Raw genomic sequence first — 20,527 nt, forward strand, 5'->3', positions numbered from 1 at the left:
TCTCATTATTAGACTGAGGTTATGGAGTTTTTACAAATATATTTTTATTGATTTTTAGAAAGAGAGGAAGGGAGAGGAGAGAGAGAGAAACATCAATGTGAGAGCAAAACATTGATTGACTGCCTCCTGCATGCCCTCTACCAGAGACCGGACCTGAAACCCAGGCATGTCCAACTGGGAATCGAACTGGCAACCTTTTGGTGCATGAGATGATGACCAACCAACTGAGCCACATGGGCCAGGGCTGAGGTTATAGATTTTTGCAAAGAATACTACAGTTGTGATGTGGCCTTCTCTTTGCATCATGTCAGGAAACATATGATGTTAACATGACATTTCTTTAACTTTAATCACTTGGTTAAGGTGGTACCTGCCAGTTACTCCACTATTTTTCCTTTCCTATATTCATAAGAGTCAGTAAGTCCAGCCAACACTCAAAAAAAGCAGAGTGAAGCCTGGCCGGTGTGGCTCAGTGGTTGAGAGTTGACCTATGAACCAGGAGGTCACCATTTCATTCCCAGTCCAGGAGGCAGGTGTTCAATGACTCTCATCACTGATGCTTCCATCTCCCTTTCTCTCTGAAATCAATAAAAATATATATATTTTAAAAAGGCAGAGTGAAGTCACTGAAGGGATTTGTGAATGGGGGTAATGTGTTTTAATGTCTGTTTTAGAAGAAGCACACTGGCTAAAATGTGGAGCTGACTTTGTGGTGGGATTGGACATAAACTGGTGGATTTGACTGACTAGCAGTCTGACTCAGCAGGTGTTGGCTCTTGATTGGTTACATGTGATGAGAGAAGATGAAGTCGAGGATGGCCTCCAGGTTTCTAATTTGGACAGTTGAGTGGCTGGGACCTTTCACTGAATATAAACCAAAGGGTGTGTGTTCCCATGGGAGGTTGTGAGCTCCCCCTGACCCCCAGTGAGAAGCCACTTTCTGCTTCTTGGTTTTGCCCTGAGGCAGGGGGAATGACTTACCCACATATACACTAGAAGTCTGGGATTAACAAGGAGGGTCAGAGTCTCAAGTAAGAGAGGGACAGCCACGGAGGGACTGAAAGAAGCTGGAGGAAATTAAGTCATCCCTAAATCCTTTCCTCCCCTCCCCGTTTGGTGACCCAATTATGAGCGTTTGACTCCGTGGTTTCAAACAAGCAATTTTATTTACCTTTTCCGTGTTCGGCCAAGCGGCCTGCCCCTCGGCCTCATGTGTTTTATGTCCCTTTCCAAGGCCTGGTCGGGGAGGCGCGGACTGCTACCTCTCAGCCCTCACCTCCGCCGGCGGGGCCCCCGCCCAGGTTTCTTCTCTCCGCGGCGCCTTCGGGCGGGGGCTGCGGGAGCGGCAGGGGTTGGGGCTGGGGGCCCGGGCCCAGGCGCCGCGCGGGCCCCGCTGCCTTGCGAAGGCTTGTAGACCAGGTGGAAGATGAAGGCGTTGCAATACCTGCGAGGGGCGTGGCTCCATCAGGGCGGGTTCCCGCCAGCCAGAGGGTACAGGGTCTTGGAGGTGGGCGCGGAGTTGGAGGGATTTTGTGAGTTGGATCTGAAGTGGGGTGTGTGGGGTTGTGGGGACCCGCCCAGAGGGTTGTGAGTAGTCGGGGCAGAAAAGGCAGGTTGTAGGGCTGGGCAAGGAGGGTCGCAGGAGAGCAGAGACGATGGTAGGGCTGGGCTTTGGGATGCGCAGCCAGAGAGGAAGAAGCTAAGGAGCGGGGAGGAAGGGGAGGAAGGGGAGGAAGGGGAGGAAGGGGAGGAAGGGGAGGAAGGGGAGGAAGGGAAGGAAAGGGAGGAAGGGGAGGGGGAGGGTCCTTACCAGGGCATGCAGTTGTCGGCCGCTCTGAGACGAAAAGGGGAGCGGAAGGGGTTGGGCTGTGGGGGGCTGGTGCCCCCTCCGGCGGCCACTGCCATGGTCTGTTCGTCCATCACACAGCTGTACTCGCTGCTCTCGGTGAAGAAGGCGGGCACTCGGAGGGACTGGGGTGGGGCCGGGTCTCAGACACTCAGAGAGGCTCCTGCCCCCAGGGACCTCCCCAGCAGCAAGGGTAGTAGACTGGGTTGCACACTGAGGCCCCAGAAAGGCCGGAATGGAGAGAGGTGCGGGGCCAGACACAGGGAGGGGCAAGAGGCAGCCCCCAGGTCAGTGGAACAGATGCTGGAGAAGCAGAGACTTTCAGGGAAGGAGCAGGGACTGGGCAGGAGGTGAGAGAAGTTCCCTTTTGCCCCTTTGCCCACCTGTAACCGGGGCAGCGAGCTCAGCCAAGTATCTTTGAGACCAAAGCCAGAGTTAAATCCTGTGGACCAAGGGAGAGCAGGGAGAAGCAGGCTGCCATGTCTCCCCCTTCCCTCCTACGCACACTCCTATGCCAGGTTCTTACCAATAACCAAGTCGGGCTTGGGCCCCTGGAGCAGGTGGTAGGGCCGAGCAGACACTTTGATCTGCAGATCCCTCCGGCCCCCCTTCTCCTTAGTTCCAGAGCTGAGCCGAGCTGACACCCCCGAACCAGGACGGACAGAGACTTCAGGGCCATCCTGGGGAGCCAGGAGTGGGGTGCAGAAACCACTGGAAGTTAGGGTGCTGGAGGGTGCATCAGGCAAGACCAAGGAGAGGGGAGGAGGGAGCAGAAGGGGGAGGCCGAATGAGGAGGACAGTAGGAGGACCAGGGATGAAGATCAGGGGACCCTCAGCTCTCACCCTCTGCAGGGTAAAATGCTGCTGGTCACTCTCGGGGGGCAGGCCATCACCCACAAACTGTAGTTCCAGGGCCACGTGGGGGAGCAAGACCAAGAGCTCCTAAGGACAGAGAGGCAGATCTGGGTCCCACCCTGAATCCACTTTGCCACCCAAATGCCCAACCTTCAGGCCTGGAGGGACTTACCCAAAACACCATGACAAGGTCAAACTCCTTCCCAGCCTCCACCACGTGGATTTTCAGAGATTGTTTGTTCTGGATGTTGAGCTCGGGGACTGTGTGAGAAGCTGGCCATTTAAGGGTCTGGTCTCCCTCCTCTTCCCTCCTGCCCCCTACCAGCTCCCTGCTGCCCCTCTTGAAGCACTCCTCCCCCTGCATCCACTCTCCTTACAGGACTGGGGCACCAGGTGGGTGATGACGTAGTACACAGTCAGCGGGTAGGTGAGAAGCACAGCCATGGGGGAGTCCAAGCTGAGGCCCCGCCATGTGTAGTAATCCTGCCACGAGCCTGGGGAGAGTGGGTTATTGGGGGACCTGGCCCTAGGTCTGGACCCCAATGCCTCCAATCTAACAGTCTCCCTTATCTCAGCCACCCAGACTGCTGCTCTCCAGTCACTACCCCTATCCCTAGTTCCTATACGGTTCCTCCAGCTCACCAAAGAGGCCCCTGGGTGGATCTGGGGGCACAGGAGGCATCAGGACAGGCCCATCCCCCTGAAGAAGCTGGTAGGGATCTCCTGAGAGGAGGAAAGAAAGAGGAGGAGCCCAGTGTCAGGGAGACCCCCACCTGGCATGCCTACCTCTCTCTTCCAAAGGAGCTGTATTACCTGAGAGAAGACCTGGAGAAATGGGGGGAGAGGGTTGCCTAGGGATAGTTTTTGGATGGGGAGGGCAGCAGTGACTTAGAGGGTTGAGGAAGGGACTGAAATGGCTCTGGTAGTAGTGGTAGGGTTTGGTGTGTATATGGAGGGGTTATCTGGGACCCAGACAACTTTCTTCTCTCCCACCCTTTCCCCTTGAGAGGCCCATGCCTGAGGAGAGGTCCCACGCACCATTGAGAGGAAGGCTGAGGGATGGTGTGCTGCCCCGGGGGTGCCTGGGGGTGCCTGGGCCTGGGATCAGCATGCTGATCTGGGTCCAGTAGCCACGAGTGAGGCCTCGTGAGGCCAGGAAGGCCTCCTTGTTGAAGGTTTCACTGGTCACCTCTGGAGAAGGGGGAGGAGACGGTTGAGGGGCTGGTGGCTAGGATCCTCCAGACTTTAGCTCTCCTCAGCCTCTCCCAAGGACTCTGGGTCTGAGTCTGGTGCTAGTCAGGGAGAGAACTGACATTTCTGAGTGCCTACAGTGTAGTAGGCATCCAGCCGACAGAATTCTTATAACAATTCCTGGGAGCATTTGTTAGTATCCCTATTTTACAGATGAGGAAACTAAGGCACCAAGACATAGAATGATTTGCTTAAGGTCACCAGTTAGTGGTGGAGCTGGGAAGCAAGTGTTTGAATCGCCAGTTCTAAGTCCCCTAAACTATCTCAGGGCCCTGAGTCCTTAGCTCCAGAAACTGTCTCCAGCCTCAAGGTCTAGTCCTCTGCCCCAAATGCCCAGCATCCGGCCCTCATTCCAGGGATCCAGACTTAACCTCCAGGACCCTGTTCCCAGACATCCAGGCCCCAGACACAAAGGCCCGGTCCCAGTTCCCTCTCCCCATCCTGACCTCCCTATGGTACCTGCAGTGTAGGTGAAAGGCAGAGTTGCCAGTTCCCCTGTCCGCTCCATGAAGGCTGCAAGCCTCGGGCACCAAAATCTGTGGCTCACATCATCTGGGCATCGCCGCCAGTCGGCCCGGAGACAGGCCTCTCCACAGTACAAGACAGCACTACACTGGGGGCTGGGGTCACAGGGAGTGGTGAGCACCCAGTGTTAATCTCTGTAAGTCCTTTGTCTGTCATCTGTCTGCCCTGCAGCTGTCCAAACCCAATCTGTTTGTCTGTATTCTCTCTGCCAGTAACAGCTTGTTTATTTTTTCCTGTTTTTTTAATCCTCATCTGAGGATATTTTTCCATTGATTTTTAGAGAGTGAAAGGGAGGGGGAGAGATAGAGAGAGAGAGAAACAATGATGTGAGAGACACACCACCAGGGCCAGGGATCGAGCCTGCAACTGAGGTACATGCCCTTGACCGGGAATCAAACCCGGGACCCTTCAGTCTATCAGCCGACGCTCTATCCACTGAGCCAAAGCAGGGGTGGGCAAACTTTTTGACTCGAGGGCCACAATGGGTTCTTAAACTGGACCGGAGGGCCAGAACAAAAGCATGGATGGAGTGTTTGTGTGAACTAATATAAATTCAAAGTAAAGGAGCGGAGGGGAGAGCAAGAGTACTGGATAGAACAGCCGATCCGGCCCGCGGGCCGTAGTTTGCCCACGTCTGGTAGGGCAACAACTCATTTTCTTCATCTAATTTCCTTGTTCCTCACTCTGTCTGTAGGGTCCCCCACCGGCCTCTCTACCTGACTGTTGGGGTCTTCCTTCCTCTCATTCCATCTTTGCAGGCTGCTCACCAGGGTGTCAGCTTCACTTCAAAGCTGTGCTTGTGACAAACGTGGCAGGTTCGAGCCCGAAGGGAGGCAAAGGTGAAGCCTGGCTGGGGACCCCATGTCCGCATTGGGGTCTTGGCTAACTTCACTCCCAGCCTTGGGACCAGACTCTCCAGCTCTCTGAATGGGGGTGAATAGGGCATCAGGCTGCATGGTCCAGAAGTCTGGGCCCCTTAGGCCTCCCCACCCTCAGACACCAGATTTCTGTACCGGTGCAGCTGGGCATCTCCCACAGTAAGCTGTCGGGGCTTTCGGGGGTCTCCAGAGCCCATGGGGCAGGCCATGCTGTGGCAAAGGAGAGCATAGGCCCGAGGAGCCAGGTTCTCTGTCCATGAGTCCTTGCCTGCATTCTTCTGGGCTCCATCCATTAGCAGGTCAATGCCCAAGATGGTGCCATGTTCATCCGTCACCAGTAAGAGGCAGGCAAGGTGCAGGGGGGCAGCCTCTGGAGAAGAAAAGTCGGAGGTGGGGGGTAGCAGAGATGATCAGGATCAGGGATATTAAACTCAAATGCCTACAGGGGGTAGGCAAGTAAACTAAGTGAGTAAAGGAAACTAGGTAGAGAGGATATGCCTTATCTTAAAGGGGCAGCAGATACACGGTACCAGCATTTGCTGTGGTTCTTTACTTTTTCTTAAGAAAGTGTAACTCCACACTTCAGGAGGTTTTTGTTTTTTTTTAAACAATATTTAATTATTGGCTCAAATTAAAAAACAATGTGGGACGATAAAAACACCTTTTCAGGCCAGATTGGCTTGAAGCCATCCTTTTGTTTGTGACTCCTAGCTAGCTGGGTTCCGAGTGCTAAGAGGGCTTCAGAGGGGGAGTATGTCTGAGCAGGGGGTAGGGCAGGGCCAGCCCTGGCTTCTTACCACTTCTTCGCCCCTTCCTCCTCTTAGGCCCAGTTTTGTCTTCTGCCCTCTCGTCTTGACAGCCATTCTCACCACCTCCTTCCTTCTGCTCAGCCTCCTCTGGCTGCCCTGGAAGATTTGCTTCCTGGGGGGACTCCCTGCTCAAATGGACTGGCTCCCCATCCTCCTCTGGTTCTACCTTCTCAGTGCCTGTACCCTCTTCCTCTCCATTTTCTTCCTCTTCCTCCTCTTCTTCTTCCTCCTCGCCTTCCTGGCCTTCCTCCAAACTGACAAAGCTGACATAGGGGCTTAGTTCTTGAAGGTGGAGTGGGGGCTGATCTCCCAGCAGCCAGCTGGCCCCCAGGCCTGGTCCAGGGCCTGGCTCTGCCCCTTGCCCCACGCTGATGCCCACACTACGGTTGGGCAAGACATGGAGCACCCAAAGGGCAGGGTCCTGGGGCAGCCTTCTGATCTGTGCCTCCAACTGTCGCCAGCGGCCCTCGAGGCTGGTCTCCACAGCCCCACGCTCTGCCACGAATTTTCGGAACCAGCCAAAGAGGAGGGCAGTGAGATCAAGGAACTCATCTCGATATCCAGACACAAACTCCATGTCTTCAGTCAGGGGCACAGGGCCTGGGCTCAGATTAAGCCGAGGAAGGGGTTATATGGTGAGGGAGAGGACGATGCTGGGAATTGGGGGTTGGGTCACACAATGGGAGGGTGGGTTTAAGAGTCAGGTAGGGTGAGATCTATAGGTGAGTGTTAGGATCTGAGAATAAGGCTTTCAAGGTTGAAGATGGGAATCCCCGGATGAGAATGGGAGCTAGACTAGAAAGTAGACCCTTAGGGTTAAAGATGTATTCGGGAGTGAGATGGTATTTGGGGCTGATAATTTGAGGCTCCACTCAAAGGCAGGGTTTGAGTTAGGACAGAGGTGAGGGAGGGCTTATCCTATGGGGAAGGGTTTGGCAAGGAGGGAAGAATTTTGGATCCGTCTGTGGGGTGTGGGAGGAGGGAGCAGGAGCAGCAGCATCCCTTCAGTTTGGATCGGTTTGCGGTGAGCCCCCGTAGACCTAGCCTCTCCTGGCCGTTCCACTCCTCCGGTACCTGCAGCCGCCACCACTTTTCGAAGGTAAATACCTCGGGGTGGGGGTGGGGTGACGTCAGGGTTGCGGAGCCCGTGGCCCCCTCCTCGCGTCTTGGCGCTGTGTGTTCCGGGAGGCCCGCGGACTTTCCTGTCCTCATCACCCCGGACATGTGACTAGATCCAGCGGAGCCAAGGAAGTGAAAGCATCTTGGAGGAGGTGGCCGGTGAATCTCTCACTAATGTCACAGGTCCCGAGGGCCGGCCTGGGTAGGTGAGCGGCGGGCGCGGCTGGCATCCCTACACCGCATCGAAGTCTGCCCGTTGACACGCAGCCTCCTGCCCGCCTCGCTCCGCAGCCCAAGTTTTCTGTCTCTTTTTTTCAGACATTCCCTGCCAACCCGTCCACGAAGGCTCTCGCCTAGTGCGTGGGCACGGGTGAAGGAGCTCCGCCTCCGGGAATTTCCCACCCGCGGGAGTCCGGGTCGCACGGGGTGGACGGTACCGACCGCGCTGTCGGTTCGAGACGCCACGGGCTGCGAGCGCGGGAGGGAGGGTGGGCGCTGCCACCTCGCGCCGCCCCGCCGTCTAGGCCGTGGTCGCGCGCCCACGGCCTCTGTCTCCCCTAGAACCTCAGGTGCAGCCGGTGAAGGAAGTGAAAGCCTCCGCGAAACCAGCCGAACGAGCGTCACTCTCCGAAGCCTGTCGGGGAGCCAGACTGGGCCCGGCGGCCCCGAGATGAGGTGGGGCTGGGGACCCCGGTCCCTCGCGCTCCTCCTCCTGCTAGCGCAGCTGCCTGTGCCAGGTTCGTCGGGGCCGGGCTGGGACCCAGATCCCCGAATCCGGGGAAGGGGATGGCTGTGTGTGAGTATGTATGTGTGTGTTGTGTGTGTAGGGGGAGACACTAGGGCCTCGGGATTGAGTTGAATAAGTAGGGAACCAGGCGCGTCCGGAGATCCCCAGGGCAGCCAGGGCAGGGGGAGGGCCAGCTGCCTGAAGTTGGGGTCAGGCTGCGGGACACCTGGATACAGGTGATATTATGTACATCTTTTAAAAAATATATTTTTGATTTCAAAGAGGGAGAGGAAGAGAGATAGAAACACCAATGATGAGAGAGAATGGATTGGCTGCCTCCTGCACACCCCCTACTGGGGATCGAGGAGCAACCGGGGTGTGTGCCCTTGACCGGAATGGAACCCGGGACTCATCAGTCCAAGGCCGAGGAAACCGGCTAGGGCACGAACAGTCTTTAGGGGTGTGATGTGTGGGTTGAGCATGGCGATCAGGCCCGGGCCTAGGGGAGAGGCTGCAATGGGGCAGTGGGTTGGAGGATGAGTGACAAGCTGGTGGCGCACCTTGCCTGGGAACCTGTGCTTGACCTCCTCTGTCCCACTCAGGCGATGGCAACGAGGGCAGCAGAGCTGGAAGTTGTTATTGTGATAGAAACTTTCTTCCTGAGTCTCCTCCAACGATTAAAGCCATGGAACGTTTCCGAGAACACCTGACAGCCTACAATTCCTGTATTAGCTTTGTCAGGTAATCTCACCCACCCCTGAGAAGGCAGCGCCTGCGCAATCCCTCCTTGCCAGGTGCCTCCAGGACTCTCTCTGGTCAAACTTGAACTCCTGGGAACACCTAACCCTTCTCCGGGTTGTTTGCCTTAATTCTTCACGCCTTCACTTTCTTGTTCCACCTTCCTGGGAAATTCCCAGTTCAGCAGAAACAGGTTGCTCTTGGAGGTGACCTCATGTCTTTGGAATGAGGGAAGAGGTGGGAAAGGGGGGAGGGGGACCCTCTTGAAGCTAAAACCAGGTTGTTCCTCCGAAGGTTCCAAGTAAAGTTCCCACTACGTTTCTGGAGTGTATGTGGGGGCAGCAAAGACCCGTGGGTGACTGAATTGAAGAACTGCTTTGATCAGAGAGGTGAGTGCTTTCCCCCTCCTCTCCAGGCTCTGTCTCCAGGGTTCAATGCCTCCACCTTATAATTTTCTTAGCTTCAGACTTTTCCCTGTGAGTCCTCACATTGCTATTCTGATACTGGCCAAAGTACTTTCACTTAAGTCCCTGTTCACCAAACATTATTCACTACCACTTTCATGATTTTTTTGCTAGTTCACCCTGTGCTATTATTTACTTAATATTTTCCTTGAAATCAGGACACTATTCTTGTTTTCCATTCTTTTATGTAAATTTAAAGACATACAGTATACAAAAGTTGAAATAATTGTAAACATCCATATACCCACCACCTAGATTCTACAATACTTAGTTTTTATGTTTATATTTTACATATTTTATATATGTACATAATAAAGCAAATATATTTTATAATATTGAGTTTACAGCATTTTAACTGTATTTGCTTTATTGCACATCCATCTGTCTATCCATCCTCTATCATCAATCCACCTTATTTTTTTGATGCATTTCCAGGTAAGTTGCAGGCATGACTATACTTCACCCACAAACATTTCAGCATGCATATAGAATTCAGTATTTTATTGTTCCTTTTTCTTTTGAGGTAGAATTTACACACAATGAAATGCATCTTTTTTTTTGAAATGAATAAATCTTAAGTGTACACAAGGCACTTTAAAAATGTTTTTTTTTTTTTAAATTTTAGAGTGAGGGAGATAGAAACATCCTCGATTGGCTGCCTCCTGAACACCCACTAGTGGGGACTGAGCCCACAAGCTGGGCATGTGCCCTGATCAGGGATAGAACCAGCAACCTCCTGGTTCATGGGATGAAGCTCAACCAACTGAGCCACAATGGCTGGGCCACAAGCTACTTTTGAAAACTTAAGTAGCAACTTGCCCTAGGCAATAATATCTGTGAAGTCATAAATTTAATGCACTGGTTGTATTTTCTCCTAAAAGAAACACACAACCATTAAAATACAAAGTGTTTTTCATATCCTGCCTAAAGTCGTCTTGGTAGCATACGTGGTAAGCTTCCTGCCCTTTGAGCTCTATAGGCCTACATTATTTCATGTAATGCTCCCAACTATTATGGCCCTTGGTACTGAAATTATCCCCACTTTACAGCTGAAACAAATGAGTCCCTGAGAGGTTAAGAGACAAGGGCAAGGTCACACAGCTACTTCATAGCAGAATGCAACCCAAGCCTCTCTCTCTCTCTCTCGTTTAAAAAATATTTTTTATTGATTTTTAGAGAGAGGAAGGGAGAGAGAGATAGAAACATCAATCGGCTGCCTCCAGGGATTGAGCCCATAACCTGGGCATGTGCTCTGACCGGGAATTGAACCAGCAACCTCCTGATGCATGCGTCGACACCTAACCACTGAGCAACACTGGCCGGGCCCAACCCAGGTCAGAACACATCTCTGTCCCAGTGGTTTCATGTTGCAGTTGGTTCACTTCCTTCTCCCCCACCTTTCTCTCCTGGTCTTCAGCTGTTCCCCTGATATTCCCTTAACCCACTACCCTTGCCTCTGCTTCTTCACCTGGTCTCCTCATAACCATGATTCCTCACTTCTTGCCTTTCCAGAATGTGGACATGCTTATTCTGGGAGAGTGGTCCAGCAGGAGCATTCACCTCCCCCCAGCATCCAGATTCCCGAGTCCACTGAAGGGGCACCTGCAGTCACCGACATCCCTGCTCAGACGTACCTGCCACTCACCCTGCAGTCTACCCAGCAGCCTACCCTTCCTGTAGGAACACTGTCCTTGGATAAAAAGCTCATCCACTCCCATGAAACCACTACTTCCTCTGTGGGCCACAGTCTAGAGACTGGGCCTGAAGCTGGGGCGAACCAGAAACAGTTGGAAGAAAATGTGGGTCCTACAGCTGGGATACGTATCATGGTGTCAGTGCCGGTTCTCTTGGGCATCATCTTCATCCTCATTGGAGTCCTTCTCTATGTGCTGTGTAAGAGGAGAAGTAAGCAGTCACCGCAGTACTCTCCAGGTAAAATGGATCTCTGAAGCCCTCCATGGGGGATCAGTCTCCCTGGCAGGGATCCTGATCCCAGTAGCTTCCAGATAGCTGGAAATACACCCCAGGCAGACAAATATGAAGGCTATCTGCACCGTGGACCATAAGTCACGAGAGAAGAGTCAACCAGAATACAGAATGGGGAGGGAGGGAGGGAAGCCACCATGGGCCCTGGGACCAGTGCTTGGCCTTCAAAGCCAGGCAGTGCTTGAAGAAACATCAAGAAGATGGCAGCCAGAGCAGACTAGTGGGAGATGAAGGGGTAGGAAGTAGGAGCCATCCATTTAATTCACAAGTCTTTATTGAGTACCTACTGTGTACCAGATTTTCTGATTAAATGTTTTGGAGTCTGATTCTCTAATTCAAGCTATCACTTCCTCACCCCAACTTCCCTTGATCTCAGAGCTCATCTCTCAATTTCTTTTCCAAATTTGCAGCTTCAATATATTCCTGTGGGACCATATTCCAACACTTGGGCTAAGAATGGGAGCTTGTGAGGGTAGAAAATGTGATTTATTCACTACCATAAATATTTAATAAACTGGAACATTCCCTCCGGCACATAGTAGGCATTCTGTATATATCTGTTACTGTTTAACCAGCCACTGCCCTGTTAGAACTTTTTGTCTTTACATTGTGTAAAATTCTGAATGTATATTGTTTTTACTAAAAATTATTTTTCTAATTATTGACTCTTCTTTCTGTATACATTGGCCTCATGCCCTTGCCCCTTTACCATGATTCCTGGCTTCAGCTTCTCTGCTGATGGTGCTCCCCTCCCCAAAGTCTCTCTCTATACTACACCAACTTAACCTTCACTTGCTTCCTCCCCTGACTCCACTCTTAAGGCCTGGGTTTTCCCACCCTCCCTCAGCAGCCACCAGCTGCCATCCAGGCTGGATTTACTTCCTCAATCCCTTGTGTCACTCATATATGCCCCAGTGATAGTCTCTATTGTTGTTGTTTTTTATTATTAAAACCCTTAGTTCCTGTTTTATCTCTTCCAATGAAGAAAAATGTGTCTTCATTGGTTCAAGGACATGAAGTATCTGAGGAAGTGGGTTGGGTGACTGACTCTTCATCTCCTGTCTGAGCTTGTCAGCACTTTGGTGAAGTCAGAGCAGGAGCACTGCTGGAGGAGCCAGCACAGAGTCGTGGGCAGGCATGGGCTTTAAGTTTCTCCATTCCCACCTTTTGCCTCTTTGTCCTCATATATGACCAGTAGGGCATGCATGGCAGCCTGTGCTCCTCATCCTACAGGTCTCCAGGTTCTGTCCCGGGTGGAGGTGGTGATCTCCCTCCACGATGTCTCTCTGCCTACTTGGCTTAGTTTTCCAGCATCTGCTCACAGGTTCGGGCCACATCACTGAGCTTGAGGCGAGCATAGTCCACTCGCTTTAGTGCCATCTGACAGTCCTTCCTTGAAGAGTAGCTGGAGCCCTCATGGGGCTGCCCTGTGGCCACCTAGAGGACATTTCAACGGGTCAACGAAGCACCCCCTCCCTTATCCATCTCCCCAACAAGGCATCAGGTCTCTTGTCTCATTTCTTCCCAGAGTTTGAATCCATACCACATGGTAGCTGGATGACTTAGGGCAGTGGTCGGCAAACCGCGGCTCGCGAGCCACATGCGGCTCTTTGGCCCCTTGAGTGTGGCTCTTCCACAAAATACCATGGCCTGGGCGAGTCTATTTTGAAGAAGTGGCATTAGAAGAAGTTTAAGTTTTAAAAATTTGACTCTCAAAAGAAATTTCAATCGTTGTACTGTTGATATTTGGCTCTGTTGACTAATGAGTTTGCCGACCACTGACTTAGGGCAAACCACTTAACTTCTGATCACCTCACCTGGAAAATGGGGGTGACAACAACTAATTCCTAGAGTTGTACTATTAAATAAGATCACGCAGAGTGTCTGGTACATTGTAAAAGTTTGGTAAATAGTGGTTGCTATTGTAATGACTTCAGAACCCTCTCAATCCCGTCTCTTTTCTCAGGAAGTAGCTATCTGGGGTTTCAGGCTCCTGAAGTCAGTTTCTAGGGACAAAGTCCTGTGGTTCTAGGGTTGTTTACAAGCCCTCTCCCAGAACTTCCTTATCTAGTTGTTCATGTGATGAAACCCGTGAATAGGCAGGGCCGCCTTTCCTTTTAGAGGAAGAAACCAGCCCTGGAACGGAGGAGTCCTGCCAGGGTCATTCATCCGGCTTGGTGCCGGCTTGGGCGTCCCGGTCCTGCCTGGCTCCCGAGGTCAAGGCTCCGCCTGGGCCCTCTGAAGGCTAAGGCTAAGGCTAAGGCTAAGGTTAAGGCTAAGGCTAAGGCAGAGAGCTGGGTTGGGCACGCTGCACCTCCCACCACCCACCCACCTGGGTTAGGTAACGGATCTGAGCCGACAGCTCCGCTTCTACGTGTTGCACCGACGCCGTGAAAGCCGCCGCTTGTCGGTCTAGCAGCCGCTCATTGGTTTTTTCCTTGGAAAGTTCCAGGATTACGGTACCTGCAGGGGCAGAGAGAGGGCAGGGCTACTCAGAGACCCGCAGTCCAGCCCCGCCTAAGGGCCAGCCCCTCTACCCCTCACCCCCCACCCTCCCTCGCAGCGCAAGCACTTAGGATCCTTCCCCGTCCCCGCTCCTAATCTCGGGTTGGCGCACGTGCACGGGGCTCGGGCTCGCTCTCTGCCTTCCGGTCCTCGTTTCCCGAACCTGCATTCTGAAGGATGGCGCCGATTTCCCGTTCGATGTCTTCCAAGGCGCGTAGTCGCTCGTCTGCCAGACTGTAGGTAGCCATTGTCCCACTCCGGGAATCCACAGGATTTTCCCCTTTTGCGAAGCGCGACGTTTGAGCCCGGAAGGGAATGTCGGTTTGCGCCGGCGCCGAGAGCGATCTCTAGCCGACACTACAATTCCCAGGATGCTCAGCGAAGCCTCTCCTTTCTCGGCTCACCTGGTGAACTACAACTCCCAGGGAGTTCTGCGCATGCCCAGACCTGCGCCACCGCCACAGGACTACCAGCGCAAGAGACAGTAGCGGAACGTTCTGTAACCAGGGGCGGTTCTGACCAGTCAAACCTTCACGACATTATCTTGTGGTCTATAGTTAATGTATTCTGTAAGAATTAATTGAGCGTCTGCTGGTGGTAGGTGATGATGGTGGGAGTTCTGGGGCATTCTTCCAGATTACACAGCCGTGGAACCTCTCTGTGTGCCCACCCGGCTCCGCCATCTGTTGGGGCCTGGGGAAAGCTTGACTTGGTGAGTGTTACATTCTTCGACCTAACGCTTCCTCCGGGACGGGAGTCCAACTGAAACACCGACTATCAGTATATTCTTAGAAGCTGGCTTATTTCAGCTTTTTCACCTTTCCCTTTCTGGTTTTCCATTATGTGGTGGTCTCTGGTTTACAAAGATGAATGAGATGGACTCTCCCGCGATAGTGGCACAGGCGTTTTGTTAGAGATATGCCCCGGGTGTATCACCAGGAGCACAGAGAGAGGATTCTGGGAGGAGGTGCTGCTTGAACGGAATCTCCAGGTATCTACCTGTTTGAAGAGCAAAAAGGAACTGGCACAGGCAAGCGCATGGTGCTTGAAGGGGTCCAGCACATTTGAAGGTACAGCAAGGGATTCAGTTTGAGTGAAGGGAATGTGGTGGTGGTTAGGTGTGGCTGGTGAGACTGGAGTGAGGAGACAGATCTGGAAAAGGTTTGCAAGCTAAGTAATTTGGACTTTGTTCTGAAGGCATTTGGGACCTTTGAATGATTTTAAAGAGGTGTGTTATGACAGATTTACCCATTTGGAAAGATCAATGTTGACAGATTATGGAAGATTGAGAATGAAACCAGTTTGCACAGGGTTAGCGAGTGAATGGAGACTTTCAGTTAAACTTGAGGGAATCTAGCCCTAGCTGGTTTGGCTCAGTGGATAGAGTGTTGTAAGAAAGGTCCTGGGTTAGGTTTCGATCAAGGGCATGTACCTCCGTTGCCGGCTAAATCCCTGGCCTTGGTTGGCAACCAATCGATGTGTCTCTTTCACATGGATGTTTCTCTTTCTCTGTTTCTCCCCCTCCCTTCCACTCTCTCTAAAAAGCAATAGAAAAATATCAAAATTAACAACAGGGGACTCTCTTTCCCCCGTCTCTCTCCCTTCCACTATGTCTAGAAGTCAATGGAAAAAAATATCCTCGAGTGAGGATTAAGAATAATAATAATAAAATAACAATAGGAGATTTCATAAAGGGCCCAAAAAGAAAGAGGAGTTAATAGCTACGTTTTAGATAGAAACTGAAACAACAGAAGGATAAGTGGCAACTGATGTTATTAAAAACTTTTCTAAAACTTTTTTTTTTTATTGATTTCAGAGAGAGAAAGGGAGAGAGAGATATAGAAACATCAACGATGAGAGAGAATCACTGATCGGCTGCCTCCTGCACGCCCTCTGCTGGGGATAGAGCCCAAAAGCCAAGCTTGTGCCCTCATCAGGAATCAAACCAGGAATCAAAATTGGTTCACGGGTCCATCCTCAACCACTGAGCCACACCGGGTGGGCAGTGGCAACTAATTTAGCAGTGAAGTGGTAACTAAACCAGCAGTGAAGAAAGTTTAGAAGCAACTTGATATATCCTTGAATTACTAGCATCATGTACAACTGGGGTGTAGGTGGTACTAACATTAGGTGGATTCTTTGAAGTATTTAGACCCCTCCCATCTCCTTCTTTACTCCATATATCTGGGCAATTACTCCCTCCAACCCATAATATTACTGGAGACTTTTTTGTTGGAGATGGAAAACAGGGTCTTCAGCATGAAGGATATTTGGGAACAGTTGCATTGAAAATAGAAAAGTGAAAATTTATTTACTGAGAGGTGGTTTCTTGAACTCTGCCATCCAGATCAGAGACTGGAAGGCTCTTATCTGGGGAATCTGACTAGTGAGAGAAAACACTTTACAGTATTAACACCGGGAGTCCCCCAACAAAGCAGTTAGCCAGATTACCCCATGGTGAAACCCACAGTTGGCAGGTCCCAACTTTGTCCATAGACAATGTAAAGTAAAACTTAAGGAAAAAGAAAACTATTGATACTTTTACATAAGAGATACTATAATAAAGAATTGCATCTAAGAAAACACACTTGAAAAGTAAAACCCCAAGGGAAGGAATGAAAAATCTAACAAAAGGGTTTAAAGAGAAATCGAGGAACTCTCCCAGCAAGTAAAACAAAAGAAAGGAGATGGCATATAGGAAAAAAAAAGGGGGGGAGGTGGATTAGAGAATCAGACCCGGGGGCTTAGAGATCAGAGAAAATGAAGAGTAAGAAAGGAAGGGCTGCCCAGCCTGTGTGGCTCAGTGGTTGAGTGTCGACCTATGAACCAAGAGGTTGCTGGTTTGATTCCTGGTCTGGGCGCATGCCCAGGTTGCGGGCTAGATCCCTGGTAGGGTGCGTGCAGGAGGCAGCCAATCAGTGATGTTTCTCTTTCATCAATGTTTCTATCACTCTTTCCCTCTCCCTTCCTCTCTCTAAAAATCAATAAAAACATATTTAAAAAAAATTAAAGAAAGGAAGGGCTTGTGCTTCCAGATGAAAAGGTCCCATCCATTGCCCAGCATCAAGGCACATCATGAAATATCAGATGCAAAACAGACCACATGTGAAGGGTCAGCGATTAGAATGGCACTGAGCCTCTTAATAGTAACACTCCAGACTAGAAGACAGTGGATCATGCCTTCAGCATTTGGGGGGAAAGTGATTTCTAATCTGGAATTCTGTACTCCAGCTCTGCTAGGGTGAAGGCTAAAAATGCAATGACTCAACAAAATAGAACTTATTTTTTTCTTAAAAAAAAAAAGTGGGTAGTTCAGTGTGCTCCACAAATCATATAGAGACCAAGGCCTGCAATACACTCTGTCATCCTTTAGGGTCTTATACTGAAAAGTGTGGTCTGTGGGCCAGCAGCATTAGCAATACCTAGAAGCTTGTTAGAAATGGAGTATCTCAGGCCCCACCACAGACCTACTGAATCAGCATCTGTGCTTGAAGATCCCCAGGTGATGGGTATGCGTAGTAAAATCTGAGAAACACTTTAGGGCAGTGGTTCTCAACCTTTCTAATGCCGCGACCCTTTAATACAGTTCCTCATGTTGTGGTGACCCCCAACCATAAAATTTTTTTCGTTGCTACTTCATAACTGTAATTTTGCTACTGTTATGAATCTTAATGTAAATATCTGTGTTTTCTGATGGTCTTAGGCTCTACAGGTTGTATTGAAAACAGTTTGTATTGGGAACAGTTGTATTGAAAATAGAGAAGTGAGAACCTTGCGACCCACAGGTTGAGAACCGCTGCTGTAGAGCCTAAGACCACAGATATTTATATTACGATTCATTAACAGTAGCAAAATTACAGTTATGAAGTAGCAACGAAAATAATTTTATGGTTGGGGGTCACCACAACATGAGGAACTGTATTAAAGGGTCGCGGCATTAGAAAGGTTGAGAACCACTGCTTTAGGGCATTGCTGTCCCCAATGTCAAAACTGGGTGGCTGCCATCCATGGGTAGAAGCTGGCAGGGAGGGGGAAGAAAAATGTAGAGTTATACCAATCTCAGGTCTGGCTAGGAAGTGGCCCATATAATTTCTACTCATATTCCATTGAAAAAAACTTAGTCATATGGTCTCAACTAACTCTAGGATTAGGGAAATCCAGTCTTTACCTAGGTGGCCAGCTATTGTTCTAGCACCGTGTAAGAATAGATTTTAAGTGATATCTAGACTCACAGCAGTCAAACTATCAATAATGAAGACAGAATAAAGACATTTTGATATAGGGTTTCAAATTTTTCTCCCACGTACCCTTTCTCAGGAGGTTATTAGAGTTAGACCCAGATTGGAAGGCTCCTAGAGAATTTTTTTCAAGGAGATAAGAGGTGAACATCTGTTTTGTTTTGAATGAATTGAGAGGATATATAAACTTTTGGATAAGTATAGGGCAGAATTAGTGATAAATTCAGAGAATAATCAAATTTTTAAATGAGATTCAGGGAAAATAAAGTTATGGAAGAGGTGAAAGGCATTAGGTCGATATCACATGACAGCTATGAAAAACATTACATAAGCTAATAATGAATATTGATCTAACCCTAACTGATATAATTCTCTTGGGAGTATAGCATGTAGGGGCAGGATGGAAAGTGATCCATGGTGGGGCAGAGGAAAGAATGGGAGCTCAGTTTTCACTTTACATGGAGGGAAGCCAGTAGATGGTGCTTAAAAACAAAAATTAATGCCCTGGCTGGTTTGGCTCAGTGGATAGAGCGTTGGCCTGCAGACTGAAGGGTCCCAGGTTCGATTCCAGTCAAGGGCATGTACCTTGGTTTCGGGGACATCCCCAGTAGGGGGTGTGCAGGAGGCAGCTGATCGATGGTTCTAACTCTATATCCATCTCCCTGCCTCTCTGTAAAAAATCAATAAAATATATTTGAAAAAAAATTAATGAAAATGTTGTTTAGAGATATGGAGGGAAATACTAAAAGAAAAATCTCAGAGGTGATTCTGAGAAGGAAATCGGAGGGGGAAAGAGTCTATTTTTTATTGTAATAGACCTTGTAGTCCTATCTGGAGCCTCAAACTATGTGCATATATAACTTTGAAAATAAAAACAATAAAAATGAAAAGAGAGGAAATAGAGATACATTTTACTGTGAAAGAGAATTAAGTGTGGAGAAGTGTTTTTTCTTTAGTTTTCTTTCTTTCTCCCACCTTTCCTCATCCCTCCCTCCCTTTCTTTAGTAGAAGAGACTTGCATGGATTTATTTACCAAGGAGGAAGAACCAGTAGGGAGAGGCAGGGGTTGAAGAGAGAGGAATGGGAAGGGAGCAGTCTGAGCACAGGTGGAGGGATTAGCTTTGAACTGGAGAAGGCATCTTAACCTTGGTTGTCTAGGAGAATTGGTTTAGATGTCAGTGTTTGTTGGCAGGAAGTAGGGAGTTGAAATCATTCACCCCTTATAGTTTAATGTCTGTGAAAAGCAGAAGGGGAAGTCACTATGAACATGTGGAAGGTTTGGAAAATTAGTAAGGTGGGAGCAGGAGAGGGAGGTGACCAAGGACATGGAGTGAGACAAAGGGTTGTCAGATATTGAGGGCCCAGCTGGGGCCAGAGAGCATAAGTTTGTCCTGGCCCCAAATTTGTACCCAGCACCGTGCTGGTGCACCTAGGACATGTTAAAAAAAATATTTGCTTAATGAATGAATAAATATGGCTGTGTGAGTTTTCTCTGGTAGTGCTCAGCAGCCCAGTGCTGGAGTGGAGAAGGGCAGGGTGGTGGTCAACAGAGCCGAGGGCGGGGTTTGAGAGCGTGTATTGTGAAAGGAGCAAGAGTTGAAGGTGCTGATGAGATAGTGGTGGATATGATGATCTTGAACTTAGTGTGGAAAGAAAAGGAAGTGTCAAATTGTGAGGAAACAAAGGGTGAAGAGCTTCTGACAAAAAAACAAAAAAAAAGGAAGCCATAAAAAAACATGATTATAATATGCTACATTAAAATTAAAAACTTATGAATCATTAAAAATACCAGAAATAAAATTGAAACTACAAGTGATGGCACACAACATTGTGAATATACTAAATGCCACTGAATTGTACACTTTAAAATGATTAACTTTATGTTATATGAATTTGACTTCAGTAAAAAGAAAAAAAGAACTAGAAGCATAAAAAGATAACAGCCCTAACCGGTTTGGCTCAGTGGATAGAGTGTCGGCCTGTGGACTGAAAGGTCCCAGGTTTGATTCTGGTCAAGGGCATGTACCTTGGTTGTGGGCACATTCCCAGTAGGAGGTGTGCAGGAGGCAGCTGATTGATGTTTCTCATCGATGTTTCTAACTCTTTATCCCTCTCCCTTCCTCTCTGTAAAAAATCAATAAAATATCTTTTAAAAAAAGATAAAGTGTGAAAAATATTTGCAAAATTTATGACAAAGGGCTAATTTCTTTACTACATAAAGAGCTCTTAGGGCCTGGCCAACGTGGCTCAGTGGTTCAGCATCGACCTATGAACCAGGGGGTCATGGTTCAATTCTAGTCAGGGCACATGCCTAGGTTGGGTTGCAGGCTCAATTCTGTGTGGGTGTGCAGGAGGCAGCTGATCAATGATTCTCATCATTAATGTTTCTCCCTCTTTGAAATCAATAAAAATATTTTTTTAAAAAAAGAGCTCTTAGAGTACATTAAGAAGATAACATTGTGGATCACGAGAAAGAAAATATCTACTAAGATGGGCTCCTGGTGGCTAATTGGGCTCAAATTAAAACAAAAACAATCCTGCACTGTTTCTGCCATCTGAGCCAGCCCTTATAAAGGAGTTCCTGGA

At 49.4% G+C, this 20,527-nt stretch overlaps 3 protein-coding genes across 4 annotated transcripts; 1 reads left to right on the forward strand and 2 right to left on the reverse strand.

Annotated features, from left to right (window-relative positions):
* Positions 1 to 1,272: 1,272 nt before the first annotated feature.
* Positions 1,273 to 6,763, reverse strand: ZMYND15 (zinc finger MYND-type containing 15; the record flags this gene model as incomplete). The annotated part of the gene is made up of 13 exons (XM_080677977.1): positions 6,153 to 6,763; positions 5,491 to 5,725; positions 5,245 to 5,400; positions 4,412 to 4,572; positions 3,740 to 3,892; positions 3,344 to 3,424; positions 3,079 to 3,195; positions 2,874 to 2,962; positions 2,690 to 2,788; positions 2,373 to 2,526; positions 2,230 to 2,288; positions 1,811 to 1,971; positions 1,273 to 1,444 (listed from the first exon to the last, which is right to left on the reverse strand). Exons 1-13 carry the CDS (start codon positions 6,739 to 6,741, stop codon positions 1,273 to 1,275), a joined length of 2,226 nt encoding a protein of 741 aa, XP_080534103.1. The 5' UTR covers positions 6,742 to 6,763.
* A 637-nt stretch (positions 6,764 to 7,400) lies between these two features.
* CXCL16 (C-X-C motif chemokine ligand 16) lies at positions 7,401 to 11,530 on the forward strand. Of its 2 annotated transcripts, XM_080677978.1 has the most exons (6): positions 7,422 to 7,485; positions 7,602 to 7,734; positions 7,845 to 8,020; positions 8,613 to 8,751; positions 9,043 to 9,137; positions 10,725 to 11,530. In XM_080677978.1, exons 3-6 carry the CDS (start codon positions 7,954 to 7,956, stop codon positions 11,159 to 11,161), a joined length of 738 nt encoding a protein of 245 aa, XP_080534104.1. In that variant the 5' UTR covers positions 7,422 to 7,485; positions 7,602 to 7,734; positions 7,845 to 7,953; the 3' UTR covers positions 11,162 to 11,530. The 2 variants fall into 2 exon arrangements, with proteins under 2 accessions (XP_080534105.1, XP_080534104.1); XM_080677979.1 differs by lacking the exon at positions 7,602 to 7,734 and having other exon boundaries at positions 7,401 to 7,485.
* On the reverse strand, positions 9,590 to 14,136 carry MED11 (mediator complex subunit 11). The gene is made up of 3 exons (XM_080677980.1): positions 13,867 to 14,136; positions 13,531 to 13,661; positions 9,590 to 12,635 (listed from the first exon to the last, which is right to left on the reverse strand). The coding sequence occupies exons 1-3, from the start codon at positions 13,949 to 13,951 to the stop codon at positions 12,498 to 12,500; spliced, it is 354 nt and encodes a 117-aa protein (XP_080534106.1). The 5' UTR covers positions 13,952 to 14,136; the 3' UTR covers positions 9,590 to 12,497.
* Between the last annotated feature and the right edge of the window lie 6,391 nt (positions 14,137 to 20,527).

This window comes from Plecotus auritus, assembly GCF_963455305.1.
Source record: "Plecotus auritus genome assembly, chromosome: 7".
Lineage (NCBI taxonomy): Eukaryota > Metazoa > Chordata > Mammalia > Chiroptera > Vespertilionidae > Plecotus > Plecotus auritus.